Here is a 22255-nt window from a genome sequence, read left to right on the forward strand (position 1 = left end):
AATTGCAAGTGTGTACGCAGCTTTAGCCTGCGGAAAGTTGCAATATTTACCCCCAGGCAGCTCCTCTGATCAGGCATCTTAAGCGTTTAGATAGGCGCCTGTAGAGGAGCTGAACTCAGTTAACTCTTGCCTAACAGGAAAGAAATAAGTCATTTTAAAATATGCTTTTTTCTTCGCATATAGATGTTTTAAACATCTGAACAGCAGAAACATTTTTTTTAGGGCTAAGGGTAATATGTGTGCCATTAGAAGGAATGCTTTTTTATGGGAACAGTGACTTTTAATGCAAGCTCACCAGTGTCAAACTGCTGGGGATGCGCAGCTCCAGCAGCGAGATCATTTCAGTTACTAACTTCAGTTACTAACTTCCGCGCGAATACGCCAGCGCCTGAAATTTAGTTAACAAATTGATCAAAGGCTTCCAATTTTGGATCGCGAATACGAATGCATGACTGAGCTTCAGATTGTGCTTGGTAAATCGCCCACTAAATCTCCTTTTTACATTTTTACATAACATTATGCATTGTAATATAGGTTTGTAAACATCAATATTACCAGATATATTTAGAAAAACCTGCTTTTACTATACTGAGTTTTTTTACTCCCTAAAATACAGATCTCTCTGAAAAAGAGCTTAGAGTTATGAAGGGTGATTCACCACGAAAAATCGGAAGCTCTCTCACGCATTGGTATTCGCAATCCAATTTCGGAAGCCTTCGATCAATTTATCAATTATATAAATATAATTGCAATTACGATAGATACTATGATAATAAATATATATTTATATATATATATATATATATATATATATATTTATAATTATTGTAGTATATAATTATATATGTATCTAAATTAAAAATTAGAAATAATGGCTTTGAAATAACTGAACTCAGCTTTTTGAAGACACCTGGATGTATTCCATCAGGTCCATGTGCTTTGTCAACCTTAATTTTTCCCAGCTGTTTGTCAATCATATCAATTCTGAGCCATTGTGACTCATTTAAGGCAGTGACTTTTCTATTATGAATTTGGACTTGAGCTCTGCCATTTTCCGAAAATGGAAAAAAGTGCTGAAAAAAGTGCTGAAAAAAGTGTTTAGTAAATCTGCCTTATCTTTATCCCCAGTTACCAATCCAGCCACATCCTTTAAGGGGTCTACATCCTCAGATCTGATCTTTTTGCTAATAATATATTTGAAAAATTTTTGGGTGTTTGCCTTACTTTTCTTTGCAATCAGTCTTTCATTTTGAAGTTTTGCACAATCCTACCTTTTTTCAAATCAATAAATTTTTAGGACAACTTCAAAATATATGGTAGAGATCTGCCATATCATTCCCACATTTATAACATTTATAGACCCATCAAAAAAGACTGATGGGGCAAAAAATATGCTCTGTTAAATAATTTGAAAGCTATCTTTTTATACCTAGCAGAAGTTATCGTAGGCCATGCTTGTTTAAACAATCTTGGCAGGTTGAAATATGTTTGTTCTGGAAATTGATTCTTCCAAAGTTTTAATCTCACCGATCTCCTTTAACAATTTACCCTAGTGCATATGCTACAGAAATTGCCTTCTTAAATGGATTCTGACCTGAAAAAAGGCGATCAACTGGATTGATTCAATCCCTCAAAGAGAATCTTTTAATTATCTGAGTTATATAGGATATCATATAATTATTTTAAAAAGGATATTTCTTCACTACCTCATCTAAAGTCAGTGGTCTTTTATTTGTCATATCAACCATCTACTTAATATTCACCTACCCAGGTTTCAACCAATTCTCATTTGTAGATATACGTGTCATATAAGGATAATCTGGGCCCCGAAAGTGAAGAAATATGGAAAGTGACTATTTAACTGATACCTATATCTAATTTTATGCCAAACCTTGCATGTAGAACATAAAACAGGTATTAAAAAAAACCTCACTCGGTAATTCCCTATGCATATGAAGCATATAGACCAAATTAGTTCCTAGCAAAATTTGCTGGTCTGTTTTCACATCTGTATAATATGGTGTTTCGTGCAGCCAATTTCCTATATATCTTGACACGTTGTACCTTTCCAAATACAGAAATCCTGACGAGTAAAATAGATTGGAAATATTTTGATCAAATATACCAATTTCGTAAAAATCACTATTTTATTTAGGATTTTTCTACCCAGATATGAGAGACCAAATCTTGACCACCTTAAAAAACTTCTCATTTATGGTTTTAGTAATGGGCAAAATATTATATTTACATATATAATAGTTTTATATAATTTAAGCAAGTTTTTAGTGATATACACTCCAAGATAAGTTATCTCTACACCACACAAAAGAATAAGAAGCCCCCAACTTGGTCTAGTGCAGGGGTGTCAAACTATGGCCCTCAAGGTCCTTTTTTGGCCCCCCAAAGAATTCCGAAAATGAACTACATTTGGCCAGCCCGCACGCGTTACCACCTCACATCATCATTTTCAATACATGCAATACATTATTCCTGTATACCCATCATGTGACACAAAACCTAGGCAATGATCACATGGTGCCTGACTTCCAGGGGCATTGTGTTTGTTTCAATCCATTAGAGACTGCATAATGTAATATTTAGTGTCAGACATAGATAGATATAAATTAGTCTTTTCAACCCTAAAGTGTGTATAGAGGGTTTTTTTTTGTTAGTTATGAATGAAGTAGTAAACTTCCCCCCTTTTTTTAAAATAAATTTTAAGTTTTACCCCAGACTTGGTTTAAGTTTTTAATTTCGCCTCTCTGTGTTTTTGAGTTTGACACCCTGGGTCTAGTGCATTTAGTGCGATAAAGGGCCTTTGATTTGTACAGAGATCATTGGACAGAGACAACTTTTTTCTAATTATGGTTCTTTACATTACCACAATTAAATTTAAATGAAACACCTCAGATGCAGTTAAACTGCAAACTTTCAGCTTTATTTCAGTTGGTTGAATAGAAAGACTGCATAAAAATGTGAGGAACTAAAGCCTATCTTTAACAGAATCACTTTATTTCAAGGGCTCAAACGTAATTGGAAAAATTAAAAAGCTGAAAATCATAATACTTGGTTGAAAACTCTAGGCTTTGGCTGGTGTGGGCAATTTTTTTGTTATGTCATTATCAATTAAGCAGATAAAAGACCTGGAGAAAAACAAAACTTACCGAAATTATTAAGCGCAGGTCCCTCTCACCAATGTGGCTGGCATGTTTGGAGATACAGATAAGAGATTTCCGGTTTCACTTCCGCTAGAGTGAAAATGTGCGTGTGCACACATAGCAGGTTCGTACGTATACACACATAGTCAGTTTGTACTTGCGTGCAAATATACGCATCCAGACCAGATTTGTTTTTAATTAGGTGGGCATGAAATAAGGTAATTACCAATTATACTGTGATTGTTTTAAAGCTGAAGGGAAGTTGATTTGAGGGGGTAGGGGGGGCTTGTATGTGGAAGATTTTGCTGTGAACAGACAACATGCAGTCAAAGGAGCTCTCCATGCAGGTGAAACAAGCCATCCTTAAGCTGCAAAAACAGAAAAAACCCATCCGAGAAATTGCTACAATTTTAGGAGTGGCAAAATCTACAGTTTGGTACAGCATGAGAAAGAAACAAAGCACTGGTGAACTCCAGTGTACAACGCCAAAAGACCTGGACATCCACGGAAGACAACAGTGATGGATGATCGCAAAATAATTTCCATGGTGAAGAGAAACCCCTTCACAACAGCCAACCAAGTGAACAACACTCTCCAGGAAGTAGGCATATCCATATTCAAATCAAATATAAAGAGAAGACTGCATGAAAGCCAGCACAGTTCTGGAAAAACATTCTTTGGACAGATGAAACCAAGATCAACCTTTACCAGAATGATGGCAAGAAAAAAGTATAGAGAAGGCATGGAACAGCTTATGATCAAAAGCATACCACATCATCTGTAAAACATGGCGGAGGCAGAGTAATGGCTTGGGCGTGCATGGCTGCCAGTGGCACTTGAAAACTAGCATTTATTGATGATGTGACACAGGCAGCAGAATGAATTATGGGGTGTTCAGAGACATACTGTCTGCTCAAATCCAGCTAAATGCAGTCAAATCGATTGGGAGGCGTTTCATTATACAGATGAACAATGACCCAAAACCTACTGCCAAAGCAACCCAGGAGTTTTCTTAAAGCAAAGAAGTGGAATATTCTTGAATGGCCAAGTCAGCCATCTGATCTGAACCCAATTGAGCATGCATTTCACTTGTTGAAGACAAAACTTCGGACAGGCTTCGGAAAGGCCCACAAACAAAAAGTAACTTAAAACCGCTGCAGTAAAGGCCTGGCAGAGCATTAAAAAGGAGGAAACCCAGGATCTATTAATGTCCATAAATTCAAGACTACAGGCTGTCATTGCCAGCAAAGAGTTTTCATCCAAGTATTATGATTTTTTGCTTTTTAATTTGTCCAATTACTTTTGAGACCCTGAAATTAAAGCTGAAAGTCTGCAGTTCAACTGCATCTGAGTTGTTTCATTTATAATTAATTCTGGTAATGTACAGAACAGAAATTAGAAAAAAGTTGTCTGTCCAAATATTTATGGACCTAACTGTATTTATACTTAATCCCCCCCCCCCCCCAACTATGCCTAGTCCACCCTCTGTGGACTGACCCCTGTCTGACCCTTCTGCCATCTTATTTCACTGCCCCACCCCCTTCTGTCTTAGGTTAAATATCCCTCCACCATTCCCATAATCTTTCCCCTAGTACAGCAGACCCCCCTACAAGTGCAAACCATCTCTGACATATAGGTTGTACCCCCAATGAAAAGTCAACACAGTGCCCTGAGAACCCAAATCCTTCCCTTTTACACCAGGACTTGCCATGCGTTTAGCTGTCTAAGCTCCCGCTGTCTTTCTTGTGTTGTGCACGGCACAAGCAATATTCCAAAGAATATAACTATGGAGGTCCTTCGCTTCAACTTGAAGACTATTTTTTAAACTGATTTGTAGGGATCCTCCATCTTCCATACATACCGATGTGTTGATGTATTAGCACTTAATAGCTATTTTGAGTGTGTAAAAAAATAAAAAAATGAATAACCTACCACCAGGGACTATCAAAAAATGATGGTTTATAATGCCTAACTGCTAAAGAGGGTGTAGTTTTACATAAAAATGCTGTTACTGTCCCATTATTTTGTCATAATGGGGTACTAAGAGAAGATTATTAAAAAAAAAAAAAAAGAGTTTAAACGATTGTAGCATCAGGCTGCAATATAAAAAAAATAAAAAAGTGAGGGATCTGAATACTTTCTGAAGCCTATATATATATATACATTGCAGCAAGGAGTTTTTTTTTCCCCTGTTGCAGTATACCAAGCCTAACAACACAAGAAACAAAGTTTCAAATATATTTCTAGTGGTAAAGTCTGTATCATTTTCACAAAAAATGGTTGTAGTTCATCTTAATTTTTAAATAAAGTTTAATCAATGTATATTTTACATGCTAATGAGTCTTAAATAACTTACATGCCTTTACTTGTTGCTTTCAGCATATCATTTATCTCAAGTGATTTTCTGCCCTGCTTTTTTAAACAGTATTGTCTTTAATGTACTAAAACCTTTTTTGAATCCTACAGAGATGAATTTTAAGTTTGTGGTAACTCTATTGACTGGGTTGGTAGAGTGCATATGCTTCGCAGGAGTCACCTTTGGATGGGCATCTCTGGTGTTTGTGCTCAAGAAGGAAAAGTACTTTCAAGATCTGTGCCCAGATACTGCAAATCATACTACTAATTCAACTGACAGTAAGTATGTGTAAAAACCTATGTTTGCATGCTAATTGTTTTTTTAAAGCCTAGTAAACTTCTTTCAGGCAAGAATAATATTAAGAGTAAACTAAGCAACAAAGGAGGGGTTCTGCTTGTGGTATTAATCAGTGTAATATTTACTTCATATATTAAAGCAGATCCATCAAATCAAAACAAAAAAATAAATAAATACAGCAAAATGAAATCACAATAAACATATGTACCTACCGTATTTTTCGGCGTATAAGACGCACTTTTTCTTCCCCAAAACTGGGGGGGAAAAGTGGGTGCGTCCTATACGGCGAATGCAAGTTTTAAAAATAATTAAAACCGGTAACATACTTACCCGATACCGCGATCCCGCGATCCTGCGTGCTTCTCATCTTCTCTCCTCTCCTCCTGGCTGCAGCGCGTGTCTCCGCCTTCCTGCAGACCCAGCGAGGAGAAGCCTGCACACGCGATCCTGGAAGCAAGCTGGGAGAGCAAGCATGCCTGCCACCGCGATCCCGGAAGCAAGCCGGCGGAGAGAAACGGACCGGTAAGTGGGAAGGGATGATCAGCAGGGGATAAATAGGCAAAGAGTGGGGAATTTATCCTCTTCTGATCACTCTGTGCCAATTTATCCCCTTCTGATCACCCTGTGCCAATTCAACCCCTTCTGATAAATTGGCACAGAGTATCCCCCACAGAGAAGGGGATACATTGGCACAGAGTGATCAGAAGGGGATACATTGGCACAGAGTGATCAGAAGGGGATAAATTGGCACAGAGTGATCAGAAGGGGATAAATTGGCACAGGGTGATCAGAAGGGGAATTTAAATTGGCACAGGGTGATCAGAAGGGGAATAATCTTTCAGAATCTTTTTTTTCTAGATTTTCCTCCTTTAAAATTGGGTGCGTCTTATATGCCGGAGCGTCTTATACGCCGAAAAATACGGTAAATAACAAAAAAATCAGGCCAGAAACTGACTCTAGAAAAATTTCTAGTTCAAATAAATATACACAATATATATACTACTAATATTAGGTCCAGATTGGTCTGTAATTGGTGCATAAATTAATAAAACAACCAACAGTTGTTATTACTATAGTCACAAGTAGTTCAAAAAAATCAAAAAGAACATAAAATGTTGTCAGATAATAATAATATGAAGATAATATGAGTGAATAGGATGTTGCCATATGTATAAAATGTAGAAACAGAGACACTAGTGTGCCGTGGCACAGTGGTTGAAAATCACTGGTCTACACTGTATCTTTTCTGTCTAGCCCCCGCCACAGGTACATACTCTTATTGTTGATTCCTAGTTTACAGTTTTTGTCTGTCCCCTTTTTAACTTCATCCTCTTTCTTCCTTCATTCTTTTCTAATCATTTTGAATGAAACAACTTTCATGGGCACTTATAGCTAGCTACCCCAATTTATGTACCTTCTCTGTATCACACAAGGTCAATTTTGTTTCACCCTGTATCCACACACAAGGGTCTTTTACATCTGTTTTTCATCTGCCCATTACAATCTTCTTTACAAAACAGTTTTTCCATCACTTTATCTCTGTTTCTACATTTTATACATGTGGCAACACCCTATTCACCCATTTTTTCATTACTTTCTATTCACCATTTTTCAACAGGTATTTAACAAACCCTTTTATCCCCCCTTCATTCCTCTAGTGCATTGGTGTCAAAATCAAATACACAAAGGGTAACCTTAAAATTTATTGAAAAAATTGAGGAAATTTTTCTTTCTCATAGATAAAAACCCTTTTCATATGGAAACAAAGAGGGTCTTTAAAACAGTACAATGCGGGGCCATGCATAGGCAAAGAGCCCTCTGGTCTATAGACCCGAGTGATGCCAGGAATTGTAGTAGCGGGACAGCTCCAGTTCATATTTTGGATTCCTTTGGGGGCCAAAAAAAGGATGTTGGGGGCTAGATTTGGCCCCCCCATGCCATAGTTTGACACCCCTGCTCCAGTGGGTCCTATCAGTACCTCTGCACACCAGCACAGACAGGTAGTTTTCCATCAAGAAAACATGTGAGTTCCACATTTACTACTACCTATATATTTCTGGATACTAGTTCTTTTTATTACTGGCAAATTGTTCTAATAACATTCATTTGGTCTAGTTTTCTTAATTCATATTATCTGACAACATTTAATGTACTTTTTGATTTTTTCTTGAACTACTTGCCACTATAGTACTAACAGCTGTTGGTTGTTTTATTAATGTATGAACCATTTACAGTCCAATCTGGACCTAATCTTGGTAGTATATATATTGTGTATATTTACAGTTAGGCCCATAAATATTTAGACAGAGACAACTTTCTAATTTTGGTTCTGTACATTACCAGAATTATTTTAAATGAAACAATTCAGATGCAGTTGAACTGCAGACTTTCAGCTTTAACCCAGTGAGTTGAACAAAAACATTGCATAAAAATGTGAGGAACTAAAGCCTTTTTTTTAACACAATCACTTCATTCCAGGGTCTCAAAAGTAGTTGGGCAAATTAAAAAGCTGAAAATCATAATACTTGGTTGAGAACTCTTTGCTGGCAATGACAGCCTGTAGTCTTGAAATTATGAACATTACCAGATGCTGGATTTCCTCCTTTTTAATGCTCTGCCAGGCCTTTACTGCAGCGGCTTTCAGTAGCTGTTTGTTTGTTGGCCTTTCTGTCCGAAGTTTTGTCTTCAACAAGTGGAATGCATGGGTCAGTTGGGTTCAGATCAGGTGACTGACTTGGCCATTCAAGAATATTCCACTTCTTTGCTTTAACAAACTCCTGGGTTGCTTTGGCAGTATGTTTTGGGTCATTGTCCATCTGTAATATGAAACGCCTCTCAATCAATTTGACTGCATTTAGCTGGATTTGAGCAGACAGTATGGCCCTGATTTATCAAAGCTCACCAATGCTGGAGAGGATACACTTCCATCAGTGAAGCTGGGTGACCCAGCAAACCTGGAATGGAACTGGTCCAGGATTGAAAACATTTGCTAACAAATAGCAAATGACTTTTAAGAAATCCGTTCCAGGATTGCTGAATCACCCAGCTTCACTGATGAAAATGTATCCTCTCCAGCCTTGGAGAGCTTTAATAAAAAAGGCCCTTTGTCCCTGTCACATAATCGATAAACACTAGTGTCCCAGTGCCACTGGCAGCCATGAACGCCCAAGCCATCACACTGCCTCCGCCATGTTTTACAGATGATGTGGTATGCTTTGGATCATGAGCTGTTTCACGCCTTCTCCATACTTTTTTCTTGCCATCATTCCGGTAAAGGTTGATCTTGATTTCATCTGTCCAAAGAATGTTTTTCCAGAACTGTGATGGCTTTTTTAGATGTTTTTGAGCAAAGTCTAATCTAGCCTTTCTATTCTTGAGGCTTATGAATGGCTTGCATCTTGCAGTGCACCCCCTGTATTTACTTTCATGCAGTCTTCTCTTTATGGTAGACTTTGATATCGATATGCCTACTTCCTGGAAAGTGTTGTTCACTTGGTTGGCTGTTGTGAAGGGGTTTCTCTTCACCATGGAAATTATTCTGCAATCATCCACTACTGTTGTCTTCCGTGGATGTCCAGGTCTTTGAGTCAATTGTCCAATTACTTTTGAGCCCCTGAAATGAAGTTATTGTGTATAAAATGGATTTATTTCCTCATATTTTTATGCAATCTTTTTGTTCAACCCACTGAATTAAAGCTGAAAGTCTGCAGTTCAACTTCATCTGAGTTGTTTCATTTAAAATAATTGGGGTAATGTACAAAACCAAAATTAGAAAAAAGTTGCCTCTGTCCAAATATTTATAGACTGTATGTGAATCTTTCATGATTTTCATAAACTGTTTTTCAACATTACCCTCAGTTGACTATAGGGTGAATGCATACTCAGTCATGTAACTATTTAGACTTTTAGATATTTCACATTATGACTTTTATTCTATTGTTATCATTTTAGACTATTTCCAGTACCATCTTTCACAAGCGTGCCAATACCCCTGAGGAAGCCTTACTTGGCAAAACGCTTCGGGTATCATTCTTGCGACACGCATGCTACTACCTAGTTATAATTGCGCTGGAGCAGAGAGGCTGACTAACCAGCCTCTCTAATAAATAATAGTCAGCTGTTCAATGTCTAGAGCCAACGTTTAGCCTTTTTGACTTTGTATTTTGTAATTTAGAGGTAACAGTTTTGAGCCCTCCAACCACTATTTACTTGCCAATTGCCTACTGTCTAGAGCCAGCTTCTGGCCCGGTTTTTTGTTATTTAAGTACATATGTTTAATTTGATCTAATTTTGCTGTATTTCCCTTGGAGTTGGCATTAGAGATATTGTACTCAATCTTTCTAATATCGCTTGTTGCCCCCATATGGATTGAACATGCAGGCATGTATACCTCACACATGAGGTCACTATTACTGGTGATAATTAGAAAATAATGAAACATTCCATCCAAATCTTACATCTTATAATCTTTAATTATATCTTGAGGTATATAAATATAATCTCCAGGTGTAGGTAAATGCTTAATTGACCAATTTACCTATGAAAACATGTAAAACATATTTTACATGAGGACACAGTGCCATTTAGTGGTGTAACACAAATATAAACCAATATTATTTTTATAATGGTATTATTATAGGCAACATGAAAGCTTTCCTCTGGACTTATTTATATATTTATTTTTCTCCACAGGCTGTTTTCCACAGGATGAACGTTACTCACTTATTTTTACAGTGGCTGCTTTCATGAATAATTTAATGACCCTTCCATCTGGTTATATTTTTGACCGTTTTGGAACCATGGTGACAAGGTTTATCGGCATGTAAGAATACATTTATACTTTCCCTTTATATTTGTACAATTTGCCTCATAGAAGAGCTATATGCTTCCAGGTCTATATTTGCGAACAGACTATATGGGCATAGGCCACAGTGGCTAGGAGTGATCCAATGTAACTTGTTCATATATCATGAACAATATTTTTTTTTTTAGCTGTCCAAACACTGGTTAGTTTGTTATCAAGGTGGGGGGGTTGGACCAAACTCCAACAAAACAGCTGAGCCCAGTCGTGTAAGGTCCTTCTTCAATAGACAGCCTGTATGTCTGTTAGGAGGTCCAGAGACTGAAGAACAGGCCTAGAGGGTTTGGAAATGCCCTTATAGTACAGCCAAATAGCTGAAATTGGGTAATAAGAAAAAGTTGTGCGCCTGAAGTTGCTTTCCGCCCAGAGACAGCGAATCCTGAGAAGTTGTCTAGACGTCTAGGTATTCCAACATCTCTACTGAAATTTTCATCCAGGGGGTCAGAGGTCCTGTTTTACACAATGTAAAAGCAATGCCAGTGAATTGTCATTTGATTTGCCTGCCTAAATGGGACTACAGAATCAGATACTGCTAACTTTTCAGCTTTTTTGTTTATGTTCTGCTATGGTTGGTACTGTTCACAGTCTATTGTCACATGTTTGCAATTATATTTGCGCATGTGGGGCAATCATATGTATTTAGTACATATACCGGCTCTTTCTAATCCTAATCGACACAATGTTATGTTTTGCTAACCTTTTCATTCAAATTGACAACTGACATGACAAACACCATGGGGTCATATGGTCTGTTAGGAAGCAACAACCTTTCTGCAGTCTACAATGATGTCAAAGCCCAAAAAATGCTCCTAGTGGTCAGAGACTATGAGATTTCACCTTTTGTTGTTTAAAATAAATTGAGTGTGATAAGCACACAATTACAATTATTGGTAAGTGTAGGCATTTTGGGTTATGAAACTGAAACCCTATTTTAACTTTTCAGATCGTGTTATACAACAGCTACCCTTTTTATTGCTCTGTCTACACCAGGTAAGCATGTTTCAAAATCTTGTTCATGTCAAACCAATATTTCAGAAACAAAACTGTTTTAGAATTGCCATATGTCTTATCTTTTAGGGACAGCACAGCTTTTGAGGATCTATGCATTTACTCCCTAAAATGCCAATTAAAATCGTCAATATGCTTTAGGAATATCTAAATGTATGAATAAAGGAATGTATTTCTAAATGGAGAGAGATAAAGTTTGTGTGTAAATGTTTTAAATTTTTTTCAATTTAAAAATTATTTCTATGGACCAGATTATAAATAATAAACTTTAATATTTTACATTTTAAAATTTCTTTTTGATGTATGTATGAATAAAGATATATACATATATTTAACAAAATGTTATAAATTTAGAAACGAGAAACAAAATCACATTAATCCAAGCTACTATGGTTAATTTACAAAAAAAATCACAAAGAAAGGTTGACACCTTATGGGATTGGCTTTCTACAATGTCATTGTGAAGCAAAGAGACTGGGACTGGATGCAAAGGTATGTGAAGATGTGCAGATGGCAAACCCAGAGGTGGCAGCCCTAGAGGTTACCGCTACCACTAAAAGCTTGGAGAGCTGCCCATCTAGTAGGGGTGTGTAAGGCAATGCAGCAAGGCATAGACAATTGGTTGTCATAGGGGATTCTATGATTGGGAGGACTGATCCCTTCAACTGAATGGTTTGCTGTCTCCCTGGTGCCAGGGTTTGGCATGTGGTGGGCTGAGAGGAGAAATTACTTTTAGGGTTCGGGCGTGACCCAGCTGTCTTGGTCCATGTTGGAACCAACAACAGGCTATATAGAAGATGGAGAATCTTTAAAATTAAGCTTAAAAAACTAGTTTCAAGTTGAAGGGAAGGACCTTCAAGTTTATAATCTCTGGAATATTGTCTGTGCCATGCTCAACACAGGAAAGGTAGCAGGAGCTTAGACAGCTAAAGACATGGGTTAAGTCCTGGTGTAAAAGGGAAGAATTTGGGTTCTTAGAGCACTAGGCTGACTTCTCATTGGGGTACAGCCTATAAGCCACATATGGTTTGCACCTAAATGGAAGAGGGTCTGCCGTGCTGGGGGAAAGATTTATGGGAATGGTGGAGGCATATTTAGGCTAGGACTGTAAAAGACGGAAAGGTAAAACGAAAGGTGGTTGTGTCTGTCTGTATGTTAGAGGTGACCTAAAAGTGAAGGTGAAAGAAGAAATTGTTGATGGAGCATGTGATGAGGTTGAAACATTATGGGTGGAGTTGCATATAGGGATGCATAATACACACATAATTATTGGACTCTGCCATAGGCCCCAAGTGCTCAGATCCTGTTCCATTTTTGACTCCCCCAAATGTATTTCCCCTAGATTGTATGAAGAATTCATGTTTGTTAGCCCCAAAGTCCTTAACTCTTCATTTATCAATATTAAAGAATGTCTCGGGGTTGATAACTGGGGATAAAGAAAAGGTAAATTTACTAAATACTTTTTTAGCTTTGTTTACACAAAGCAAAATGGCAGAGCTCATGTCCAAATTGCTAATAGCAATGCCACTGTCTTAAACAAGCCACAATGGCTCAAAATTTAAATGATTAGGAAACTGTTGGATAAAATTAAAGTTGATAAAGCACCAGAACCTGATGGATTACATCCATGTGTCCTCAAAGAGCTGAGCTCAATTATTATCAAAGCCATTGTTTCTACTTTTTAGAGACTCTTTAGTCACTGACATGGTACCAATGAATTAGCGTAAGGCCAAAGTAGTTCCTATCTTTAAAAAGGAAGCAAAGTCATTACCAAGTAACTACAGAAGGTAAGTTTAACTTGTATAGTTGGAAAGGTCCTAGAGAGTTTGATAGAACTACATTGAAGAGTTTCTGGTAGACAAATATTATTATATGTGATAATCAGAATGGATTCAAGAAAGACCAACCAAGTGGCAAATTACATTTAATATAGATAAATGTTATGCACAAGGGGGCTAACAACATTAATGCTTCATACTTACTAGGGGGAATACATTTGGGGGGGTTAGAAATGGAAACGGATTTGGGGTTTCTGGTACATCATAGACTTAATAATAACCTGCAATGTGAAACTGCAATTTCTAAAGCTAGCCAAGTACTAGTATTAAAAGAAGAATAGACTGCAGAGATTGAGACATAATCCTGCCTCTGTACAAATCATTAGAAAGACCACATCTGAAATATGCAGTGTAGTTTTTGGCACTAGTTCACAAAAATAGTATTGTGGAATTGGGGGGAGTGCAGTGAAGGGAAACTAAACTATTAAAAGTAATGGAGGAGCTCAGCTATGAGGAGAGATTAGCTGAACTGAACCTATTGTTCCTTGAGAGGAGACGTTTAAGGGAGGATATGATCACCCTATATAAATGGTCCATATAGAGAACTGTCTTCCCAATTATTCACTTTAGGATAATTACAATGGACAAGGGGACACTATTTGCATCTGGAGGAAAAGACATGTAATCTCCAGATAAAGAAGCGATTCTTTAAGCTACGTACACACGTCAGATTTTTATCGCCCGATAATCGGCATCGGCCAATTATCGGGCGAAAATCTGCCGTGTGTACAGTCTGCTGTATGTACAGCACCGTTCATGCATCGTGCACTCCCTTGTCGTTGGAAAGGATCGTGAAAGATCCTTTCCAACGACAAAAATTGGAAGTGTGTATGCAGCTTTACTGTAAAGACTGTAAAAATGTGGAATAGGCTTCCTCAGGAAGTAGTTTTAGCAAGTACTATAGATTTCTTTAGGAAAAATCTGGATGGTTTTCTAGAAGCACATAATTTACCTGGGTTATAAAGTTTAAAAAGAAAAGATAACAGAGACTGTTATTTCAGGGAACATCCAATTGGCTCATGGAATCAGGAAGGAATTTTTTCCCCTGTTGAAGCAAATTGAACAAGGATTTTTTTGCTTTCCTCTCGAACAACTGAATATTGAATATTCTTTGCTGTTTTTAAGGAAGGAAATGTAGGCTGTTAGGAAGATCACCTGGTAATTTTGGGTTAAAAGACAGAATAAAAAATATGTGTGCATATATAATACTGATTGTTGATCAATTGAAACAGAAATTGCATTTTTTTTTCCTTTTATTATGGGTATCCAAATGGTTTAAACCTGCCTATCCTGGTCTTTGGATCACAAGAACAACATTTTGCAAAAGAAGCTTATGCCAGTTACAAGTCATTTAGTTCATTGATCATTGGTTCATTGATCCATTTTTTATGTTCATAGATACTGGTTTGCTGTTGTTTCCTGCCCTTTCCCTCCTGGCAACTGGTGGAATTATCTTTATTTTGACAAATATGCAGGTCAGTATTTGCAGAAAAACAAAAGCATTTTACAGCAGTAAACTAGCATCCCATTAACCCCCCTGGTGGTAATCCCGAGTGAGGCTCAGGTTGAATTTTAATTATAAAAAATGGTGATTTGAGGGCTTACCTGTTCCTCATGAGCCCTTGGTGTCCTCTAGCGATGCCGGCTCGGCATCTGTGTGCACTTGGTGATGCCCGACCGGCATCTACGTACCGTTGGCGATGCCCGGGATCTGTGTCCCCTGGCCTCGCATCCCCACAAGTGAACATTGGAGACAGAAGGCTAGGGGATGCAGATGCCGGGCAGGCATGCGACGTGTGTGTGGGCAGCGTGCATGCGCTGGGGGTGGGACCGGTGGGTTAAAATTAGAAGTATTTTAAATATATCATACTACCAGGTAGGGTTACCTCTCCCTATTGCATTCTAGAAATTTACATAAGTTCACACTTTGCTTATGTTCAGTCTGTGTAAAACAACATTCTCACTCTTAATAGGTGGGAAATCTCTTTGGTGGTCAACGCTCAACAATCATAACTTTTTACAATGGTGCCTTTGACTCTTCTTCTGTTATATTTCTAATAGTTAAGGTAAGAATTTAGTTTTGAAATTTACATTGTTATGCATAAATTTATATAGATTTTTAGACATTCCAGTGGTGAAATTTCTTGCAATGGTCGTTAACTCTTCTTTTCTAACAGAATATTTGTTTACTCCTATATTATGGAAGAGTGCTAAAATATAAGTTTGTTTTTGATGTGCTATAAAAAAGAGAGTAGATAAATAGGGTCATAATGAAGTTTGTTTTAGGAGTGGAAATAAACAGGTCAATATTTTTCATAATTACAGTATTATAAATATCAAAAGTCAAAATTTAATTTACCTGTTAAATTTGTTGCAGGATAAAATTTAACAGTTTTCTGGTTCTCCTATGTTACCCTTTTACTTCAGGGCTGAACCTTTACTGTCTCTAATAGCTGAAATAATAACATGGATCTTAAATAATACGATATTTATTAACAGAGAAAACAAATAACACATATACAATTATTATTTAAGATGGCTAAAGATTGATTACAAAGTAAAGTGATACGTTATGCAAAGAGTGCATACTATATATCCTATAACTTGGCTGGGCTCCAAAGATAGAGAGAGTGTAAGAGAGTATGTAAGAGTGTGAGGGCAAGTCTCTTGACTCAGCTGAGCAGCTAGTCCAGGCTCCTTTTGTCATCAGATAGTAGTTCAATGCTATCTTCCTTTCTAGTTCCTTGGTTCAAACCTTCAGCTGGAGTTACCTGGCTAAATTTGTCCTCAGGAGCATTTCAAAGTCAACCCCCACCATGGCTTAACAATAGTCCAGTCTGAATTTCCCATCTTAGGTGGATTAAAAAAATGTTGATTTTATATGACTAAAGTTGTGCAAGAGTCTATAATGGTTATCCATAGTACACAGAATTCAATAAGAATCCAAATAATCTTTACATAGCATATCAGTGTAAAAAGCAATGTTACAAATATGACAGATTTGACAGATTGAAGCATTGACACATCACAATAAAACCTCCCAAATGAGTATGAAGAGAAACCAGTTAGGAAGACAAATTCACAGGAAAATGAGGAAGACAAAAAAGGAGCAGGGAGATAGTGAAGTAATGAAATTTCAGGGGCTTTGATGAATGAACTTAGAGTAAATGCTAAACCAATAAACAGGTAAATGTAAATTTCTGTCCTACTGTAAAATAAATAGAGATATTTCAGTGTTTGATACCTGTTCCTATTTACCAAAGAAGACCATTTGGTACAGTTAAATTTCTGGCCTACTGTAAAATAAATACAGATAATTAAGTGTTTGATATCCAACAAAAGAGTCATTGAACTCAATTCACATCTAGCCAAACTATTGGCCTTGCGGCTACTGCCGTACAGCATTGTGGATTTGGCTCCCTTCCATGGCCTGATGGCCTGTGGCGAGCGGCAGTGGAATATACCAAGCAGGCATTACTTGTCCCAAACAGCTGTACCCAGTTTACATGGACATGTAATGGATAACATCTCCCGGGCATTGGCATTCTCGGTGTCTAGGTAAATCCACGTCACCATGGACAGTCCTTCACTGCTCACTGGGTGGTCTTGCATAGCTCATTGGGCGGTAGTCTGCAAGAGGCTGTTACCTGTTACCCCCACCGAGGGGTGTGGTGGGAAAGCATGGGCCACCCCAGTCCACTCCCTCCTCCTCCTCCTGCATTCCTTCTATCATCAACCCATCTCTTTTCGATACTCCTCCTGAAAGGCCAGCAGCAGAGGCACTACGGCTCCCTCAAGCACACGCATTGCCAGGCAGTGCTGAAACTGGTGTCCTTGGGAGAGAAAAGTCACAACGCCAGATAACTCCTTTCCGCTTTGCACAGAGAGGTTGAGGCTTGGCTGACGCCCCCCCCAGCTCAGAACAGGCAACGTAGTGTCGCCAACCTTGTGGCTGCGCTGCGCATGGGCCGCAGAACACATGTGCTCTGTTTTGTGCACGTATTGAACCTGGTGGTGCAGAAGTTCCTCTGCATGTACCCAGGACTGGCGGACTTACTGAGACAGGCTCTCTCCATCTGCAGCTATATCCACCAATCCGCTGCGCTAAGCAGGATCCAGCGCCAACAGAGGCTGCCACCGCATAGACTGATTTGAGACACTGTGACTAGGTGGAACTCCACCCTGCACATGCTCCAGCATGTGTGTGAGCGAAAGCTAGCTATCCACCATTACTTCGTCAGCGTGGTGCATGGAGGCAGCGGGGCCCTTGGTACAGCCAAACAACTGAGCTATTTTACCACTGACCAGTGGCTGCAGAAGGAGATGCTGTGCAAGGTACTGGCCCCCTTTAAACGGGCCACAAACGTTGTGAGTCAGGAGCAGTCAGGCTGGAATGCTGTCATACCCATCATCTTTCTGCTTGATAATACCGTGTGGCCTGATGGAAAGTGGCGATGGCAGAGGAGGGGAAGAAAGGGGGGAGGAGGATGAGGGTGACATTACATTCCATACCGCACAGCCAACATCAGGAGGGGCAAGAAGGGACACTGGCCAGCATCAGGAGAGGAGGAGGAGCAGGAGGAAGATGATTATGATGCTGATGATGAGGGAGACCATGTTGGAGCTGCTAGACAAGACCCATCCAACCCACATTTGTGCTGTCACGTCCCAGGCACTGTGGGGGTGATGGAACAACAGGAACTGCTGCAGCTTGAAGAGGAGGAGATGGGTGATGAGGAAGAAGATGTTTTGGCGCCAACTGAGGAACAGGAGGAGGATGAGCCCAGGGAACCCCTCTTTCATGTGTCTGTCCACATGTTGCGATGCCTATGGAGGGACCCTCGCATTTGCAACATAATACGGGGAAAATTACTGGCTGGCCACCCTTCTGGATCACCGCTACAAAGACAAAATGTCACAGTTTCTACCCAACCTGGTGCAAGAGAAAGAAAAGGTGACCCGCCTGAGCAGACTACTATGCGACCGGCTGTGTGAGGACTTCTGCACACCACATTCCACACAGGGCGCTCAGGCGGACACTGCCTCCACCGTATTCTCCTGTAGCGGCAGCAGCAGCAGTAGTGGCTGCAGGCCGCACACATCCAAAAGTCTAGACCAAGGCGGGGGGGGGGGGGGTTCTGGATGCCTGGGGAAACAAGTAAAGTGCGGAGGCATAACCATCAAGAACGCATGAAGCTCATGGCGCACAATTACATTGGCTCTTTTCTGGCTGCTGGTGGTGGTGTTGACGACAGCAGTTATGAGGAGGATGCCTGTCCTGACAGTAGTGACGCCATTATTTTTTGGGTCAACAGGCTTGAAATCTGCCCGCAGTTGGCACAGTATGCCATCAAGCTTCTTTCGTGCCCAGCATCCAGTGTTCTGTCCGAAAGAACCTTCAGTGCCGCTGGCGGAGTGGTAACGGATAACCGATTATGACTGTGGCCAGAAAATGTCAATCACCTCACCTTTTTTAGAAAATGAACGAAAGGTGGGTTACTAACAACTATCATACCCCCACTGCAGATGTCACTGATTGACTGACACAAGGACACACTGGCCAACCAAGATGCCTCTGTGAACCCACACTGCTCCTGTGTTGAGTCTGCGGCTGGCTATCACCAACACCCTGTCAGTTAAGCCTACCTCTGTTGAGTTTTTCCGCTAGTTATCGCAATGTACAGGGGTGCCATTCATTGCCCATGTCATGCTTACCATTGTGCCAGCTAGCAATATACTTTACATTTCTGCTGTTTCCGGGAGGCTAACAAACTGCAGAAATACCCCAAGTACTGCCAGACTGATAGGTACTATAGCCTTTGCCTAATTTTTCAGCTAAATATTGTAAGATTGAGGGTTGGCATTCATGTCATCCACTTCATGATGCAAATTAGCAATATTGTCTACCTTCCTACCGCTTCTGGCACCACAGCAACAGTGCTGGCGCACAAAACATCTTAGTCTGGCCACCACAAATTCACAAATTTCAGATATTTGTATTACACACTTTTGGGTGGCATTGATGATGGACTACACTCAGCTTTAGATGCCAGTTACCAATGCGGTCCCCGCTCCGTCCCAGGGCCCACCACCTCCTCCTCCTGCTGTTGCTGCCGTCTGTCAGTACTCCATTAACAAAAAATGTATTACACACTTCTGTGTGGTATTAATGATGCACTACACCAGGGAAGGCAAACTTTTTGACTGAGAGGCCACAATCTGAAAAAAAATTTGACAGAGGGGCCGGGCTGATGGGAGAGTGGGTGGGGTTATGCCATCATGATGCCACTGAATGTGACGTCATAATGGCATAACCCCGCCCACTCTCCCATCGCAGATCTGAGCCTGGGCGAGAGAATGGGCGAATTGGGTCACTGCACACAACCCGCCCAATCTCTCATCACAGGCTCAGATCTTGGGGACGTGTTGCGCGGTTCTGGACGGTGAGCCCCAGCCTCGAGGGGTCCTTCTCCTAGCCCTGCTCGGGGTAGCATCGCCCAGGGCCAGAGAAACATCCCTATTAGGCCATATTCGGCCCACGGGCCGTAGTTTGCCCATGCCTCCAATACACCCAGCTCTAGATGCCAGTTACCAAAGCAGTTAACGCTCCGTCTCAGGGCCCATCGCCTCCTGCTGCTGCTGCTGTTGCCGCCTGTCAGTATTCCATTCAACAAAATTGTATTAAAGACTTCTGGGTGGCATTGACGATGCACTAGACCCAGCTCTAGATGCCAGTTACCAAAGCAGTTAACGCTCCGTCTCAGGGCCCATCGCCTCCTGCTGCTGCTGCTGTTGCCGCCTGTCAGTATTCCATTCAACAAAATTGTATTAAAGACTTCTGGGTGGCATTGACGATGCAGCTCTAGATGCCGGTTACCAATGCAGTCCCTGCTCCTTCTTAGGGCTCACCACCTCCTCCTTCTGCTGTTGCTGCTGCCTGTCAGTACTCAATTCACTAAAATTGTAAAACACACTTCTGTGTGGCATTGAACATGCTCTACACCCAGCTCTAGATGCCAGTTACCAATGCGGTCCCTGCTCCGTCTCAGGTCCCACCGCTACCTGCTCCTGCTGTTACTGCAGCCTGTCAGTACTCAATTCACTAAAACTGTATTACACACTTCTGTGTGGCATTGACGATGCACTACACCCAGCTCTAAATTCCAATTACCACTGCGTTCCACGCTTCTTCTCAGGGCCCACCGCCTCCTCCAGCTGCTGCCACTGCCTGTCAGTACTCCATTACTTAAAATTGTATTACACACTTCTAGGTAGCATTGACGATGCACTACACCCAGCTCTAAATGCCAGTTACCAATGCCTTCTACGCACCTTCTCAGGGCCCACTGCCTCCTCCTCCTGCTGTTGCTGGCACCTGTCAGTACTCCATTTCCTAAAATTGTATTATATACATCTGGGTGTCAGGTCTCAGGGCCCACTGCCTCCTGCTGCTGCTGCCACTGCCTGTCAGTATTCCATTCACTTAAATTGTATTAAAGACTTCTGGGTGGCATTGACGATGCACTACACCCAGCTCTAGATGCCGGTTACCAATGAAGTCCCTGCTTCTTCTTAGGGCCCACCGCCTCCTCCTCCTGCTGTTGCTGCCGCCTGTCACTACTCCATTCACTAAAATTGTAGTACACACTTCTGTGTGGCATTGGCAATGCACTACACCCAGCTCTAGATGCCAGTTACCAATGCGGTCCACGCTCCGTCTCAGGGCCCACTGCCTCCTGCTGCTGCTGCTGCCGCCTGTCAGTACTCCATTCACTATAATTGTATTGCACAGTTCTGGGTGGCATTGACGATGCACTATACCCAGCTCTAGATGCCAGTTACCAATGCGGTCCCTGCTCTTTCTCAGGTCCCACCGCCTCCTCTTCCTGGTGATGCTGCCGCCTGTCAGTACTCCATTCCCTAAAATTGTATTACACACTTCTGGATGCCATTGACAATGCACTACACCCAGCTCTAGATGCCAGTTACCAATGCATTCCCCGCTCCTTCTCAGGGCTTACCGCCTCCTCCTCCTGCTGCCGCGGCCTGTCAGTACTCCATTACCTAAAATTGCATTAAACACTTCTGTGTGGCATTGAAGATGCACTACACCCAGCTCTAGATATCAGTTACCAATGCGGTCCCTGCTCTTTTTCAGGGCTTACCGCCTCCTCTTTCTGCTGTTGCTGCCGCCTGTCAGTACTCGATTCACTAAAATTGTATTACACACTTCTGGATGGCATTGACGATGCATTACACCTAGCTCTAGATGCCAGTTACCAATGCGGTCCACGCTCCGTCTCAGGGCCCACTGCCTCCTGCTGCTGCTGCTGCCTGTCAGTATTCCATTCACTAAAATTGTATTAAAGACTTCTGTGTGGCATTGAGGATGCACAACACCCAGCTCTAGATGCCAGTTACCAATGCGGTCCACGCTCCGTCCCAGGGCCCACTGCCTCCTGCTGCTGCTGCCTGTCAGTATTCCATTCACTTAAATTGTATTAAAGACTTCTGGGTGGCATTGACCATGCACTACACCCGGCTCTAGATACCGGTTACCAATGCAGTCCCCGCTCATTCTTAGGGCCCACCACCTCCTCCTCCTGCTGCCGCTTCCCAGTACTCCATTTACACACATCTGGGTGGCATTGACGATGCACTATACCCAGCTCTAGATGCCAGTTACCAATGCGGTCCCCGCTCCTTCTCAGGTCCCACCGCCTCTTCCTCGTGCTGT

At 40.8% G+C, this 22255-nt stretch overlaps 1 protein-coding gene across 4 annotated transcripts in view; it reads left to right on the forward strand.

Annotated features, from left to right (window-relative positions):
• The window catches only part of SLC43A3 (solute carrier family 43 member 3), a 78047-nt gene that overhangs the window by 5931 nt on the left and 49861 nt on the right, over positions 1–22255 (forward strand). For 3 of the 4 annotated variants that reach the window (XM_072425196.1, XM_072425193.1, XM_072425194.1), the window contains exons 3-8: positions 5625–5792; positions 6205–6333; positions 10504–10633; positions 11616–11662; positions 14917–14993; positions 15492–15584. In XM_072425196.1, the coding sequence (XP_072281297.1) occupies positions 5627–5792; positions 6205–6333; positions 10504–10633; positions 11616–11662; positions 14917–14993; positions 15492–15584 (642 nt within the window). In that variant the 5' untranslated portion in view covers positions 5625–5626. The remainder of the gene's footprint in view (positions 1–5624; positions 5793–6204; positions 6334–10503; positions 10634–11615; positions 11663–14916; positions 14994–15491; positions 15585–22255) is intronic. The other variant, XM_072425195.1, reaches the window with a different exon arrangement.

This window comes from Pyxicephalus adspersus, chromosome 10 (genome assembly GCF_032062135.1).
Source record: "Pyxicephalus adspersus chromosome 10, UCB_Pads_2.0, whole genome shotgun sequence".
Taxonomy (NCBI): Eukaryota; Metazoa; Chordata; class Amphibia; order Anura; family Pyxicephalidae; genus Pyxicephalus; species Pyxicephalus adspersus.